The following is a 17,373-nucleotide window of genomic DNA, read 5'->3' on the forward strand; positions in this document are numbered from 1 at the left end:
AGGTGTTGGAACTGTGTTGTAACAGGAGGATAATTGTGGAACTGAAAGATCAATTGGTTATTTTTCAAAAAAAACTCAATACCCACGAGGAAAAAAATCCAACCATTGAAAAAGTTATTGTGTTTGGTAATGGCCTTACAACATTTTAATGTTTATGTTGCAAACAATACATCAGAGATAATTGTGTATACAGATCATAATCCTTTGACATTTCTGGAAAGATTTATGGACAGGAATACCAGATATTTTAATTGGGGTCTCATGTTGCAAGCATTTTACAGATTGTACATGTTGCCAGTCATGAAAATACTACTGTGGATGCTTTATCATGAGTTTAAAAGAAAATGTTTACATAAATTAGAAACGGTAAGATTTAAAATCGATGTCTGTGAGCAGCAGCGTGAAAGTTTGCAAGCATACAGACAGCATTCAAATTGAAACATTTGTATCAAATGGCTGTTGTAGTTAGCAGGCCAAGCACAGTTTTTACCAAGACAAGTTTTGAATTTAGCCAATTAATTTGAAACAGGCACTTCGATACCAAAAATCAGTTAAATTGAAATCTGATGATTTTGACAATAAAGGACCAAGCTCATGTTGCAAGCATTTTACAGATTGCACATGTCGCCAGTCATGAAAATACCAAAATGGGAAATATTGATATGTCATCAAGGGTATAAAAGAAGTGGGGGGGGGGGTCGGACAAAGTTCCAGAGCTAACTGCCATCTGCCAGAGCTAGCAGCCCTCAGCTATCAAGAGAGAATCGCTGGCTCTCACAGCCTCCTCTACGTTTTAGAGAAAGCACCATCTAAATTGCAATGGTACCAATGGCACAACTAGTCAATATTCCCAACAGAAGAATCAATGGAGAAGGCATCCTTGACAGAAAAATCGACACAGAAGACACAACGTTCCAGAAAACATCACCTGGCTGTAATTTATAAAGACCAGATTTAATTTGTGTGCGCGTGCGTGTGAGAGAGAGAGAGAGAGAGAGATTTATTCCAGAATAGATAGTAGTCAGGAGAGATGTATTCATTTTGTTAATAGTTCAGTTAATTTGATCACTATTAGAGTTAAATAAATAAATTGTCACTTGTTGATTTTGAAATGACTGTCAGGGATTTATTTTATTTAACCTCTGGAAGTTGCTGAAAGGCAGGTTACACCACGTTTCACACTCCTTTTGCAGATTATGGGGGAGTCAACATCTGCTTTATAACAAGAAATACAGAAGGTGATAGTAGGGGAGATGATGAATAACTTGATCATAAAAATAGGTTTCAAGAAGCATCTGAAAAACAGGAGAGAGATAGAGTAATAGAACAGTTTATTGATGGAATTCCAGAGCTTAGCGTCTAGGCAGATGAAGGCTTGGCCACCAATGGTGGAACGATTACAATCAAAGTAGCTCAAGCGACAAAAATTGGAAGAGCGTAGGGATCTCAGACAGGCGTGGAGCTGTGGTGATTACTAACCTTGCCTGAGAACATTCACTCACCACTGAGTCCAAGGTAGTGTGTTTATGCCTACTCCGGAGACTTAACATTGAGGCTGACACTCCAGTGTAGAACTAAGGACCACTGCCCTGTCTTTCAACTGAGATGTTAACTAACACCTGTTCTGCTCTCCCCCCTCTCTCTAAGGTGGGTGTAAAAAAATCCCATGAAACTATTTTGAAGAAGAGAGGAAGAGTTATCCCAGTCTCCTGATCAACATTAGACCGTAAGTCAACACGAGTGAAAGAAACAGATTATCTGGTCATTATTACATTGCTGTTTGTGGAGGCTTGCTGTGCATGTCATGGTTGCCACATTTCCTACATCAGAACAATGACCACACTTCAAAAGTACTTTGTTAGCTCTAAAGTTCACCATGACATCAGATAATTGTGAAAGTATTTAAATGCATATCATTATTTTTTTTCTCTGAGAAAGCTACAGAAATGAATTCTAAAATACAGACAATATGCAGATCCCAGTCGACAGACAGAATTAACCATTCAGCCCACAGGGTATTAACAGCTTGCAATACGACATTGGCTTCTAATATCTTATGTTTAAAAGGGTCTGACCTTCAGCATTCTGAAAACCTCTCCCAGCATAGTAATCCATGCAGAGTCTGTGAAGGGAATCAGTGGAGAAGACACATCGCCTACAATGGGAAATGCACGCGTTATTGAACGAGTGGACGAAGAGGAGGTGAGTTAGCTGGGCAGTCGGGCAATTAAAGGGACAATTAGATAGGGGAAGGTAGTTGGGTGCTCAGGGTGGTGATGCGTCCTCGTCAGGTGGATAAACTGGGTGAGTCAGCGGTAATTGAGGTGTCAGTTTTGAAAATGTCCAGGTGATACGTAGGTCTTAATCTGTCTAACATTCCCGTGGAAGCTATCAAAGGTATGTACCGCGTAGGTCAGGGTCAGGTCCTGGGAAGTGAGGGAAATTCTCATCGGGAGATCAAACCTAATGGACAATTCCGACGGAGGTCGGCATGTAAGAGCATCAGGATTTCCATAAGATCTCAACATCTATCTCAGTCATATTTCCGGCCTCTGACTATCCCAAGACTAGAGGATCGACTTCCCCGCAAATAGATAGAACTCAATAATAGGAAATCAGTAACAATCCTCAGACACTCTGCTCCTCCCAGAGAATTACACCTTAACTTCTCATACTCCGGAATAAGCCATCAACAAAACTCAGTCTGCAAACCGGAAGGGAAAATGCTTCCAATAAACACAGTCAAATATCCAACACATAGCTCGTCCAGCACAAAGCACCCAGTAAACTGCTCTCTCTCTCATCTGGATCTTCTCACATATCATAAGGGACATTTCCACCTCTGAATGTCCACAGGAATAGTCAGACCGCCTGAAGATTGATGTGGATATAATGGGACACAATTTGCATTGCAGCTGATCCTTTACTCACCATCTCCTCACTTAGTTTTTCTTATAGGAAGTGAACCAGCTCTGGAAAAGGAAAAGGTGGGAATGTACTCGTGTGTGTGTGTGTGTGAGAGAGAGATTTCTGATTGACGTCTTTCGCATCCAATCTAACTGCCTGAACGAAATGAGTTTCCTGAAACTTGTCAACTTGATAGGCGAAATGTAGGTGACTGAAAAGTAAGTAGATCAGACGAAGATTTAAACTTCCCATTGCCTCAATGGAATAAAATCTCAATTATTGCAGCTTCTATCCCAGCTCATTTTACAGAGATTTCTGTGTGGGAACGGCATTGTACAACCTTGGGAGATTCTCAAACAGACAAGTGTGGTACACGTAACCTTGCATTACCTGGCTTCCTATCAAATACGTCAAAATTATTTGCCTCAACTGTTTCTGTTGGAACAAGTTCCATATTCTCATCATTCTCCTGAATTCCTCATCATTAACTCTGGACTCCAGTCATCAACATTGTCCAAGATCTCAGCTAGGCTGAGAACCTATACCAGGGTTACAGACTAAGTATACAATTTCAGTTCCGGTCTGTTGTGAAAAGCAGGTAGGTGACTTACCAGCGATTGTAGTAAAAAGATTGGGCCTGTACTTAATGGGAGAAAATTGGTTGAGAGAGGTTCACCTAAACTGGCTCAACATTTTTCAGTTAGAAAATAGCTGTCTGACTGAAGTCCTAATTAAATACCCGGAAGGTCTAGGGACTATCAGAGGAGCCAAGGCCACTTTGAATGTTAACCAGGAAGCAATTCCATGATCCTGCAAGACCCGCCCAGTGCCATTTGCCTTGGGGCAACGGTAGAAGCAGAAATCAGAAGGCTGGAAAGTGAAGGAATCATCAAGCCAGTCCACTTTGCAGAATGGGCAGCACTAGTTGTACGGTTTTTAGATTAGATTACATTTCCTACAGTGTGGAAACAGGCCCTTTGGCCCAACAAGTCCACACCGCCCCTTGGAGCATCCCACCCAGACCCATCCCCAACCCCCTATAACCCACACACCCCTGAACACTACGGGAAATTTAGCATGGCCGATCCACCTAGCCTGCACATCTTTGGACTGTGGGAGGAATCCGGAGCACCCAGAGGAAACCCACGCAGACACGGAGAATGTGCAAACTCTGCATATTTTGAAGCCTGATGCTTTGTTAAACAAACAATAACCCATTTTTTGCAGCTGGATAAATATCCAATCCCTTGGTAGAGGATTTATGTCGGGGGGGGGGGGGGGGTGCTGTTCTTAATGCAACTGGACATGAACCACACTTACTTGCAGTTGTGTTTAGATGAAGACTCCCAGAAGTATGCTACAATTAATAGCTGTATGAGCTTGTACTAATATAAAGCAAATGTGCCATGGCTCCCATGTCTGTCCAGGAGCTTAGGTCAATTCTTTGGCTGGTATATTATTATGGAAAGCTCATACCTAACCTGGCATCTATCCTGCTACCTTTGCATCAACTCCTAAAAAAAACGGTTAGTCTTGGAAATGGTTGCACAGACCTGCCATAGCTTTCAATGAAGTCAGTAAACAGCTATCATCCTCTTAGATGTTAGTACACCATGATCCAAAAAAGATCTGGTATTGATGTGTGATGCCTCCCCATAACGTATCAGGGTGGTATTAGATCATAGGTGGCCTGATGGAGAGAAATGCACAAGAGCATATGCACCCAAGACTTAGGCTAATGCCAAGCGCAAATATGCCCAGACAGAAAAAGAAGCTGCCGTATTTGGAGTCAGGAAGTTTGACTAATATTTTTAGTGGTGAAAATTTGTGATAGTCACCGAATACAAATCCCTATTTGTTGTGCTTAAAGAGGACAAGGCAGTGCCACCCATCGCTTCAGGCTGCATTCAGCAGTGGGGTCTAATACTAAGTCCTTGTAATTACAAGTTGGAATACTGTCTGGGAGGCCAAATTATGAATTCGGACGCATTAAGCCGCTTCCCAATAGCAGTTACACCACAAGTGGTGCCCCCAGTGGAAGATTCTCTAACGATATTAAGTTTTATAGACATGCTCCCAGTTACAGTTGACAATATCAGCCTTTGGACACACAAAGATCCAATCCTTTCAAAACCAAAACAACTGGTATTAATGGCTGAAACCAAACGGCCCTCACAACTAGAACTTTTTGGAGCCAGAGAGACCAACTCACAGTAGAGGATGGCATATTGTTATAGGGAGCATGGATAATTGTCCTGAGCAAAGATCATCATCAAATATTGGCTGAATCCCACCAGGGCCATTCTTGGGCCTCCAAAATGAAGATGTTGGCAAGAAATTATGTCTGGTGGCCAAGTTTGTTTGCAGAAATAGCCGTGTTGATGGATGTGTCTAGAGTGCCAGCAAGGACAAAATTTACCACCAGCAGGTTCCCCACATCTGTGGGAATGGCCGGGTAAACTTTGGATTTGGTTACATGTCAACAATGCAAGTCCTTTCATAGGTTCAATGTCTTTAGTCATTGTAGACCTGCACTCAATGTGAGTGGAAGTGCATAGGGTCTATTCGTCAAATATGGAGACGATGATAGAAAAGATGTGCACAACGCTTTCAACACACAGAGTCCGGGAAGTGTTGGTCACAGATAACAGACCATTGTTTACGAGCTGGGAATTTGGGTATTTCTTAAAGTCGAATGGGATTTGACATTTGACAGCTCCATCCCACCCAACATCCAATGACCTAGAAGTAAGAGCAGTTCAAACTTTGGAAGGCTGGTTTGAAGAAACGGTCAGGTAGATAGTGCTAGATACCAAGCTGTCACAGTTCTTATTTGATTATAGAACCACCTCACATGCAACTACCAGCAGAGGTGCTAATGGGGGGAAGACTCCATACCAGGTTAAGTGTGATCTTCCCACTCCTGGGCAGGAGGGTGAAATGGCACCAGAAATGCCAATACTGGACACAAGAGTCCACCAAGTGACATTGTTTAATACATGTGACAAAATTTGATGTAAAAATCATGGAAAAAGACCTGCATGGGTAAGAGACATGATTGACACAAAGTCAGGACCAGTGATGTATAAAGTTTGGGTGGATCCAACACTCCTGAACAGGCACATAGACTGTGTGAAAGCTACAAGCTCACCAATGGTGTGAGAGAAAAACATACCCTGTCCCTTGGAACATCAGAAAAGTTGCTGAAAGCCATGTGTTCACTCTCTGTCAGATGTTACTGAGTCCTCAAAATCGGAGCTGGACGTGATGGATTTAGCCCCTGGAAGAAAAGAATGAAATTCTACCGAGCTGTTTCTAGCACATGAGATGAGTTCCTATATGTTACATGGTGCCTGTACCTGACCCAGTGCTACAACGCCACAGAAACTCTCCAGGATAAGGGACCTGCCTATGTCTGCGGATTCCAAAGGAGAGGGATGTAGTGATTATATCATGGTTAGTGACCCAGATCTCATAGAATATGAGTTTCTTCTCTGGGACTGTTAATCTGGTCAGGGAGCCCTGGCTGACATATAAAAAGGGTGAGTGTCAGAGATACTTTGATACATTGCTCTTAATGGGGCAGTACTAAAGATGAGGACTGTTCGTGTGTAAATCAAGGGTGACTTGATGGATACTGGCCTCTGTGCAGTTATTTCAGGAAGATTGCTGCATGTGTGAGGACTACAACCGCAGGCTGAATTTTACCCTTCTCTCTCCCTGCCAGATTGTTTGTAGACACTGGGCTCCTGTCTCTCTCAATATATAAACAAGGAGTAGGAGTATGCCATTCAACCCTTTGAGCTCTTGACTATTCTTTCATTTTGCAGAGGAAGGTGGAAGAGCCAGGCAGCCTACTTGCCATTGAGCTCTTTGAGGACCTCAAAAGACCAATTAATGGTCTAATTTATTCATGGCAGGGGCAGTACCAGCCCCAGCTCCCTTTCTTGGGTGTCCCAATGTCTGGCAAGACAGGGAAAACCTCCTTTTGTGATCCCTTGTATCTACTGGAGGCATTTCCCACAACGTCATACAGCTCCCCACCTTTAGTCAACCATCCCCTTCCTGATAACTAGTCTTTCAAACCTGATCTCCCACCCCACTTAGCTGAGGTCTGCCAACAAGGGCCCACCAATAACCCAGATTATCCCGAATTCTAGACTACCTTCTTTGGTAGCTACCTGTCATCTCAGCAGTCACAACCTGAACCTGGTACTGAGACCACAGAGCTGTCCATCAGATGGTAACAAAAGACTCACTTGATCTAATTAATGTAAAACAGATGCAGGACATCTAAGTTTTGGTGGATAGGTATCCAACCAATGTTTACATTTTAATCATGGGCCACAATATGGTGCCATATTAAATTCAGCAAGTTAAATCTTTCTTGAAGACTGACACATCATGGAATTTTCCAAAACACTGTTGGCCAGATCCTCACTCATCCAAGCAGCTGCTCTCAGTCTGGCAGCACCTCACTTTTTAAAAGTTTCATCTTCATTCTCAAATCTATCTGTGATTTTGTTCTTCCCTACCTATGTAAGCAGCACCAGCACTACAACCCTCCAAGATCTCTGTAACTTTCCAATTTTCTACTGAGCATTTCCCATTTTAGTTGTTTAAACATTGTTCAAAGATACGCCTGAGATACTAAACAGAACATGTAATATCAAGTGCTTTGGAACTTGCCAATATTGCTTTGAGTTATTCTTCAGCTTTTGGAGCTCAGGTTACAGATATTCACAAAAAGAAACAAGAACAGCCAGTCACTTTGAATTTCAATGTACACTCAGTGTTGGTGCTGTGTTTTTAACCTCACATCACATAAGGCAATATTTCCAGAAGAGCGGACTACGTACTTGATGTATTTTAAATGACTAAATGAGTTGATAGAGTTGTTCGAGAGAAATGAATCCTCTGGTGGTGGAGTCCAGAACAAGGGGTAGAGCACTAAAATTACAGTGTGGCCGTTGAAGGATCATTCAATAAACACTTCTTCACAAAAAAGAAATCTCGACCTCCCACCCCTAAAAAACCTATGCAATGGCCAATTGAAAATTTCAAAATTGAGATTGCTAGAGTAATTGTTAGACAAGGGGGTTACATAGTCAAGACGGGTCAATAATAGTCAAGACGGGTCAATAATGCTAAGACACAGATGAGCCATGATCTAACTTAATGATGTGACATGCTCACAGGACTACTTCAGTTCCTACAATCCTTTAATTTTTCTCAATTGCACTCTCCACACTAAGCTCCAACAACAGTTAGTTGGTACTACTCTCTTCAACCTCCAACTGAGTTTCTGACCCCATATCCTTTCCATCACAAATATCACTGACTACTCTCCGTAATATTCCAACTCTCCCTACAATAGTCCACTTTCTGTTGAAATATTCATCCATGTTTTTGTTGCTTCTAGACTAGACTGAATGATGCCAATGCACTCCTGTCTATCTTTCCAGGATCCACCCTCCATAAATATCATCTTCGCTAAAACTGTCCTTTCAATCATCTATCAATGCTGTGCTCACTCACCTACACTAGTTCTCAATTGCTCAGTGCCTCCAATTTAAAATTCTCATTATCAAGACAAATTACTCTTTGGTCTTTCACTCTCCTTCTCCCTGTCACTTTCAGTCCCACCTCCCTTCGATATCTGCATGGGATTTCCTCCAAACTGGTCTTTTGTATATACCCAGTCAACTCCCTTTGTTCAGCTATTGATAACCATGCCTTGCAGGTTCCATGTTTTACAATTCCCTCTTTAAATCTCAGTATATTTACATTTATTATCTCCTTTAGGACCTTCCTTAAGTCCCACCTCTGATATAGTTTCGATCATTTCCTCCTAACATCTCCTTCTCTGTCAGTTTTAATTTTTGTCAGGTTACATCTCTAGGAAACACTTTGGGATGTTTTAATACTTTAAGGCACTCTAATAAATTGAATTATTGTCCTTTCACATTCCCTTCAGTCCTCAAGGTATGAGTGGAAGTCAAACTGCTGACATTGACCAGCCTCTAGTGCTCTTTTCAAATTGGCCATTCAGCATGTGGAGAGATGGACAGTGAATGTTGTAAGACAAAGGAGACTGTCACAGCCGACACCTCTTGCCCTCAATAAAGACCGAAAGAACTGCGGATGCTGTGAATCAGGAACAAAAACAAAGTTGCTGGAAAAGCCCAGCGAGTCTGGCAGCATATGTGAAGAAAAAAACAGGGTTAATGTTTTGGGTCTGGTGACCCTTCCTCAGAACTGATGGTGGTTGGGAAAACGTCAGTTTATATGTATATATTTGTCCTACTTATAAACTGATGTTTTCCCTGCCCTCACCCTGACTTTCCAGATGGACTTGCTGGTGAGGAATGGGATTCTGGGCTGATTCTCACCCTGCACAAACCAGAGACACTGAGGCTAACTGAAGTACCTCCATTGCTACCTGAAGAATGGCTTCTCTGCCAGGTGCTTGTGCTAGTAGATCAGAATCTGAAGTCTTCCTAACCACAGAGTAATTGATTGTCTTTTTGGTCAGAATGAGAGTCGGTGAGTGACTTGTACCTGACGCTGCACTAAAAGGATGCTGAGTTTACACAGAAGCTTAAATATGTATAATGATCAGATTAAAGATTAAATTGACCTTGAAATTATTGGACTGATGGTGGGAGAGATAGTGATTTGGAACAATACTCTTGTGTGAAGACAACACAGATAACTCTCAGCGTAGCAGCCGCTGTCAACCTGGCTCCATGTTCATCTGGAAAAATCAGTCTGTGGTGAGATGGAAAGAGTGAGCAATCAACAGAATGTTAGGTTTTGTCTCCTGTTTAGGTTCACTGATGTTCCAGATCTGAAAACTGAGTGAAGGCTTTATCATGGAACTTAAACCAATAGTGTTTCCTGTGTGAATATGTTGATGCACTGCAAAAACCTGTTCGTTTTAGGCATTATAACACTAGTTCTGAGTCTTTATTCACTTAATTTATCCTTTTAAGACTTTGATGATGCAGATAATGAGATAATCTACCATTTCATAAATTCAGGAAATATTTATTCAGTACAAAGGTTAATAGTTTAAGTTAGACTGTGACTTTTGTGGCTTAGCACAGGCCTTGCTACTTGATTAAGCCTTGGGAGTCAGTTGAAATGTTTCTCCCTCATGTCATTACACCACCTGTTCAAAGCTGTGTACAATTTCCAGTCTGTATGAGTTCTCAAATTCAATCTCTGCATCTTTACAACAGAAAGCCACTGGCTTTTAATGCATTGCCTGACGATTATTAAGACTGGTGTTTAAACAATGTGTGACCAGTCTCTGATCGGGTCAGGCAGTGTTTGATCAGTCTCTGATACATTTATGAAGCAAAGAGCCACTACTGATGTCACTGCCTGTTTAGTGCCGACTATTTCCCTCCGATGCCAGTCACAAGTTGTTCCTCTCATTACAATGTATTTATTCTTTAATTCAATCTTTCTACCCAAAAAATGAGACATCTTATGATCGTCTCCTTGAACATTTTTTGTGATAAGGGGGAGCTGGTGCTTTCTGGTGCTAATCATAGACTCTATGCTCATTGTCAGAATTTTTCAATGATTAGATTAGATTCCCTACAGTGTGGGTGCATCCCACCCAGACCCAACCCCACCCCCCTATAACCCACATGCCCCTGAATACAACGGGCAATTTAGCATGGCCGATCCACCTAGCCTGCACATCTTTGGACTGTGGGAGGAAACCGGAGCACCCAGAGGAAACCCACACAGACACGGGGAGAATGTGCAAACACCCCACAGACAGTTAGCCGAGGCTGGAATCGAACTTGGGTCCCTGGCGCTGTAAGACTGCAGTGCTAAGCACTGAGCCACCGTGCCGCCCCTCATGTTTAATTGAATGTTTAATTGATGCAAAAGTCTTAATCCTGCAGATCCTTTACAATTCTCATTGAGATAAGCCTTTAATAGAGTTCTGGCCTAAAGTACTGTTTCACTGACGTAGGGTTCAACAGCAACTGATACTACTTGTCACGGTTTAATGAAATTTAACAAAAGTTACAACAACACACACAGCTTTAAGACTCATAGAAAAGCCACCAACTTATTTCATACATAAAAGTTATACATAGCATGCAGAAGTCAGTGCAGAGTTACAGTGTGTAAGGATGTCAGAAGATTCACTGACAAAAACTGCCACATGTTTATAAGTAACTAGAGCAAAAATTGCACAATGCTAATTACTTAAATACTTCATTTGTAAGCTTCCAGAACCACAGCTATTATATAATTTGAAGGAAAGTAAGTGTTTTTCTTTTAGGCATTACAAGTTAATGCTACATTAAAAGACTGATGTAATTCAGGATGCAGAACTGAAAACTTCGAAATTCACAGCTGCTTTCTCACACAAAGGGACATTTTCAACATCCCTCTGCATCTTGAGTATGACTGATAAATGGACATTGCTGAGAGGTTTATGGCTGCACTCTGTGGTCCATTCAACGTTGATTGAGTTCACAGCAACGGCTATACCAATAAATTAAAATGCATAAGTCATAGCACGTAGGTTTGTGTCATGTAGGAGATTTCACTTGTCAGGTTGCAGTTGCATCTTCACAGACAACAGGTGCAGTCATCGTAGAAACAGTGACGCTGATTACAATCAAAACATATAGAACATTAGGTTGACTCAAATACATTGATTACTTAATCATTACATGTATTGAGACTGCAGATTAATTATTGAACATGATTTTTCTTACAAAACTTTCCTGTGGCAAGGTCTAGTAAGACTTGAATGATTTTTCATTGGTGCGGATTAACTGGTGCTTTGTCAGATTGAAGAAGTGGGTGAATACTGTTTCACAAACATTGCACATCAGGAGGGTTAAAAACAAATGTCTTATTGCAAACCTCATACTTACAGACTTACTCACATGTGGATTCTGTGATGGAGCATGAGATATGATGTTTTTATAAAGTTTTGTGGTATGGCTTAGAAATGAACAGTTTCCACTTGTGTGAATATGTTACTGTGCACAAAGATACCAATGGCTCAGAGGACACAACTCACATTGGAATACTTTCTCCTGTGTGATTGCGCTGATGACTGACTAGTGCCAATGATTGTGTAAAACCCTCATTACACACCTCACAGACAAATAACTTTGCTCCAGTGTGAACACGTCGGTGATTCACAAGTGTTGATGACCGTGCAAAGGCTTGGTTGCACAGCTCACACCTGAATGGCTTCTCCCCAGTGTGAATGCGTCGGTGATTCACAAGTGTTGCTGACCGTGTGAAAGCTTGGTCACACAGATCACACTTGAAGGGTTTCTGTCCAGTGTGAATCCTTTGATGCATCAGGAGTTCAGAGGATTGGGTGAAAGCCATCTCACAAACCTCACATGTGAATGGTTTCTCCCCAGTGTGCATGCGTCGGTGTCTCACAAGTGTTGCTGAACGTGTGAAAGCCTTGTCACACATCTCACACTTGAAGGGTTTCTCCCCTGTGTGGACCCTCTGGTGCCTCAGGAGATCAGAGGATTGCGTGAAAGCCATGTCACAATCCTCACACTTGAAGGGTTTCTCTGCTGTGTGGTTCCTTTGGTGCATCAGGAATGATGTTGAGCTGGTGAATGCTTTGTCGCATATCTCACACTTAAATGGCCTCTCCCCTGTGTGAATGCGCTGGTGTTTTCGGAAGGAAGATGAGTGTGAGAATGATTTGTTGCAGACTTCACACGTGAATGGCTTCTCCCCTGTGTGAATGCGTCTGTGATACAAAAGGGTTGATGCCTGTGCAAAACCCTCGCTGCACACCTCACACTTGAATGGCTTCTCCCCAGTGTGAATGCGTCGATGATTCACAAGTGTTGATGATAGTGTGAAGGCCTGGTCGCACACCTCACACTTGAATGGTTTTTCTCCTGTGTGGATCCTTTGATGTTTCAGAAGATCGCAGGATCGGGGAAATGCTTTCTGACAGACCTCACAAATGAACAACTTCTCCCCAGTGTGAGTGCTTTGATGATCTATCAGTGTTGATGACTGTGTGAAGTCTTGGTCACATACCTCCTGCTTGAATTGTTTCTCTTCCATCTGGCTGTCCTTGTGTTAGTCTGGGATCTAATGAACTTGACACTTGAATTGCCTCTCAACTGACTCTTTCATGAGTCAGTAGTTCATACATTTTGATGAATGACTGAAGCTCTCACCACACTAGGAACCACTACACTTCTTCCCAGTATCACCCTGATCGATCACCCACAGCTGACCGATTTCCAGATGATGGTTTCACTGCCCAACCTTCTCTGTGTTCGCCAATGCTGTGAAGGGACTTCCCACTGTTGTACAGTTGTTCATGGGTGAGTGAGGATCTATCTGTGGTGTCTGTCCTTTCTGCATTCTCTTGTATAGTATGGTGCAATCCTTCTGCAAGACAGAAAAATAAAACATGATTTCTTCCAATGTTCTCTTCTATACTTGCTCCTCAGTTAGAGAGTGTTCCACATTAAGTGCTAGTCTGATATTCCCCTGTGTGGAGGAAATCAGATACAATGCCGTTCTTCTTTCTCACTTGACTGTCAGACATCTAACGCCAGATTTTTATCCTATAATACACGCCAATAAAATTTACAATCAGCGTTTTTCACCATCTCAGTATTGTTACAGCAAATAATATTTTTAACTATAAAGCTGTGAAAAAAGTCTTTTTTAAAGATCTGGATCTACATCTTTGTTGAAGGCAAATCAGTGCTTTCTTGGTCCATGTCCTGTGCTTAAATCTGTTAATTTGTTCCTGAGATATATAACTTACGAAGGGACCAACAAACAATAGCAAAATCTGTACTTCAATCCAGCTTCAACAGTGGAGGTAACTGGCAGAAAAAGGAAGAATCTGGCACTAAACCTTGCTAGTAATTATACAATTTTACCCTCGAAATGATATACAATATGGTCCTCAGGGAGCACGGGAATGTCCACTTGCACTGGGTGAGGCTCAACCTGGAATCTTAAATTGAAACTGTGCCTATCACCATCAAAATTGCTACATGTGCAAATGCCACATGACACAAAAATTGGTGGTCCAGTGGATAGTGAAAAAGGTTATCTAAGAGTACAATGGGATCTTGATCAGCTTGGCCAGTGGCCAAAGGATAGGCAGACCAAGCTTAATTTAGATAAATGCGAGGAGCTGTATTTTGGTAAGACAAACCAAGACACAACTTACACAGTTAATGGGGAGTGTTGTGGATCAAGAGCTGGTACATAGTTCCTTGAGACTGGTGTCACAGGTAGACAAGGTAGTGAAGAAGATGTTTGGCACTGTTTGCCTTCATTAGTCAGAAGATTGAGTGCAGAAGATTGGCGTTAGATGTCTGACAGTCAAGTGAGAAAGAAGAACGGCATTGTATCTGTAACTTGGGATGTTGTATTACAGCTGTACAAAACATTGGTAAGGCCAGATTTGGGGTACTGCATACAGTTCTGTTCACCATGATATAGGAAAGATGTTATTAAACTTGAAAGAGTGCAAGGAAGATTTACAAGCATGTTAATGAGACTGAAGGGTTTGAGTTATAAGGAGAGGCTGGATATGCTGGGACTTTTTTTCTCCTGGAACGCAGGAGGCTGAGGGGTAGCCATTTATAAAATCATGACAGGCACAGATAAGGTGAATAGCCAAGGCATTTCCCCAGGTTAGGGGAGTCCAAAATTAGAGGGCATTGCTTGAAGGTTAAAGGAAAAAGATTTAAAAGGGACCTGAGGAGCAACTGTTTCACTCAGAGGGTGGTGTGTATATGGAAGTCGTAGAGGTGAGTACAATTACAGCATTTATAAGACCTTTGGACAAGGACTGTAAAGGTTTAGAGAATTAACAGGCCAAATGCAGGCAAGTGGGACTTGTTCAGTTTAGGAAATCTGGACAGCATGGACAAGTTGGGCTGAAAGGTCTGTTTCCATGCTGTATGTCTCTATGACTCTATCACAGCCTCATCTTTCAGAGAGTATGATACTATCCAAAGTTTTTCTAAATCTGCTGCCTATTTCCTGACTCACACCCAGTATGATTCACTCATAACGGTCATGCTTGCTGATTTATACTACTCTTGGTCAAGCAATGCCTTGCTTTTAAAATTCACATTCTTGTTTTCAAATCCCTTTCATGGCTTCACTCTGCATAACTTTGTAATTTCCTCTAACTCTAGAACATCTTGAGATCTCTATACTCTTTAATTTTGGCTTCTTAAACATTTCCCAATTTAAATCATTTCATTATTGTTGGTTGTATCTTCAACTGCCATGGCCTTAATCGCTGGAATTCCTTCCCAACACCTTCCATCTCACCTTTGTCCAAGACCCTCCAAGCTCATTTCCCAATTTCTTTTTGCTAATCTGTGAAAATATTATTCTTATGTGAGCCAATGTCAGTGTTTGGTTGATGACAGGCTCCTGGTTGATTACAAAAAGATTAATGGAGCTTTATGGAGCTCACTGTCACATTATCTTGAAGTCTAGATTGAGAGATCAATCAGATCCCAGAAGCATTTGTGCTGAAGTTAGGTTTTTGACTAAGAGCTTTCTGCTTGATTAAAACCATTTGTTGTGTCATCAACATCAATCTTGAACTCGAGACAGTAGGAACTGCAGATGCTGGAGAATCTGAAGTTTCCGAAATTTCTGATTTCTGAAGAAGGGTCTAGGCCTGAAATGTCAGTTTTCCTGCTCCTCTGATGCTGCTTGACCTGCTGTCTTCACCCAGCTCTACACCTTTTTATCTCTTAATCTCGGACTCATTATTTTTCCACACTGATCTGTTAAACAATACATGTAAAGATCAAATCTCCACAATCGAGGACTTGCAAAAATTGCTTTGAATCTTCATTTAATTAATGTTGATTTGATGGGAACTCAGTTTATAGATATTCATATATCGAAACAAGTACTTCAGACCTCAATGTCCCCCATATTCCACCAGGAACAACTTGGATTTCTATAGCACCTTTATCATTGTAAAATATCCCTAAATGCTTCAAATTATATTGTCAGACTATGTTTGACAGCAAGCAACATAAGGCGATTATGAGGACAGATTGCCAAAAGCTTGATCTGGGAGGAACATTTGAAGAAATGTCTTAAAGAAGTGCAGAGAGGTATGGAGGTTTAGTGAGGGTATTTCAGATCTTAGGGCTTAGGGGGCTGAAGGCTCTGTCATCAATGGTGAATAAAATCGCAGGGGAGCAGAGATCTTAAAGGGTTGTAGAACACCTTTGCTCAACAGGTAATACTTTCATCTCTGAGTCAGCAAGTTATGTCATCAAGGTCCTCTCCAGGATGTGAGTAAAGAAAGTGACAATACAGTGCATCATCAAGGAAGTACTGAACTGTCCCAGGTCCCATTTTTCAGATGAAATGTTAAACCAAGGCCCTTTCTGCTCTAAGAAACGTGAGAGTATTGTCACAATTTTGAAGAAGAATCAGGAAATTAATCATGGTCTGCAGGCTGACATTAATCTTTTGATCAACATCCCCAAAAAGCAGTGGTTTGTGGGAGCTTGCTGTGCACATAGTGGCTGCCGCATTTGATACATTACAACAGGGACCGCATGCCAAAAGTACTTGTGACACAGGACCCTGAAGAACTGCCTCATGCAGAAAGCTAAACAGAGTACTGGGAAGTGGATTGGTCCATAAACCACAATCCCTTTTACTCACTTGCTGTCACATGTTATGTTTAAAAGTTTAGTCTGAATGTGTCAGGAAGCTTTGTGCAGTCAAGAAGGAGAGATCACATCCAGAGTGATTACACAGTTTGGGGAATGAGGTGCTTTTTGTTAACCATTTTTGGCTTACACTGGGGGTGGGGGTTGGTGGTGGTGTGTGGTGTTATAACATATTCAGGCATTGCGATTTGGCTATAATGTGATTGATGAACAGGGGAATGCTGTTTGTAAAGCATTGTGTTGGCTGTAATGCAATTCCATCAACCATGTATCGACATCACAGGCTTTGTCAAAGGAAAATTTCTTTCTTTTGATCATTGCAGACGGTGTAAATGTTCACACTAAGTCATAATGAGTTCATGTGAAAAATGTGATTGGATTGTATGCCATAAACCTCAAATATATCATCGAGAGAACAACTGCCTTATTAGAAAAATATGTGGAGTCTTACATTAAAGAGTTATGCTGAACACACTAACTGCATCAGCATTATTTAAATGCTAAATTAACAGTATAAGTAAAAAATGAAATATAGTTTAAAATAATGAGTGCTGTTGAAGTATGCACCTTTGTGTGTAGTATTTTTGCCTAGATTTTGTTACATTTGTAAGAACTATTGAACTTGTTTGTGTAAATCATTTATATCAAATGTTGTCTGTTACGAAATGTTCTTTTCCAGCACGATTTTGAATACAATGTTACTCAGGTTTAAATGCATTTTAATCCTGCAATTAACTTCAATGCCAAT

At 41.4% G+C, this 17,373-nt stretch overlaps 1 protein-coding gene and 1 long non-coding RNA gene across 2 annotated transcripts in view; both read right to left on the minus strand.

The window, feature by feature from the left end:
• LOC125446358 (zinc finger protein 271-like) overlaps positions 1 to 17,373 on the minus strand; it is a 62,837-nt gene that overhangs the window by 39,954 nt on the left and 5,510 nt on the right. Inside the window, exon 2 of the mRNA XM_059639646.1 lies at positions 12,049 to 13,332. Within this exon, the coding sequence (XP_059495629.1) occupies positions 12,049 to 12,999 (951 nt within the window). The 5' untranslated portion in view covers positions 13,000 to 13,332. The remainder of the gene's footprint in view (positions 1 to 12,048; positions 13,333 to 17,373) is intronic.
• Positions 1,182 to 2,967, minus strand: LOC125446359 (uncharacterized). The gene is made up of 3 exons (XR_009442921.1): positions 2,932 to 2,967; positions 2,076 to 2,155; positions 1,182 to 1,295 (listed from the first exon to the last, which is right to left on the minus strand). It is a non-coding gene; the product is annotated as an uncharacterized LOC125446359 (long non-coding RNA).

Source organism: Stegostoma tigrinum, chromosome 34, assembly GCF_030684315.1.
Source record: "Stegostoma tigrinum isolate sSteTig4 chromosome 34, sSteTig4.hap1, whole genome shotgun sequence".
NCBI classification, from domain to species: Eukaryota; Metazoa; Chordata; class Chondrichthyes; order Orectolobiformes; family Stegostomatidae; genus Stegostoma; species Stegostoma tigrinum.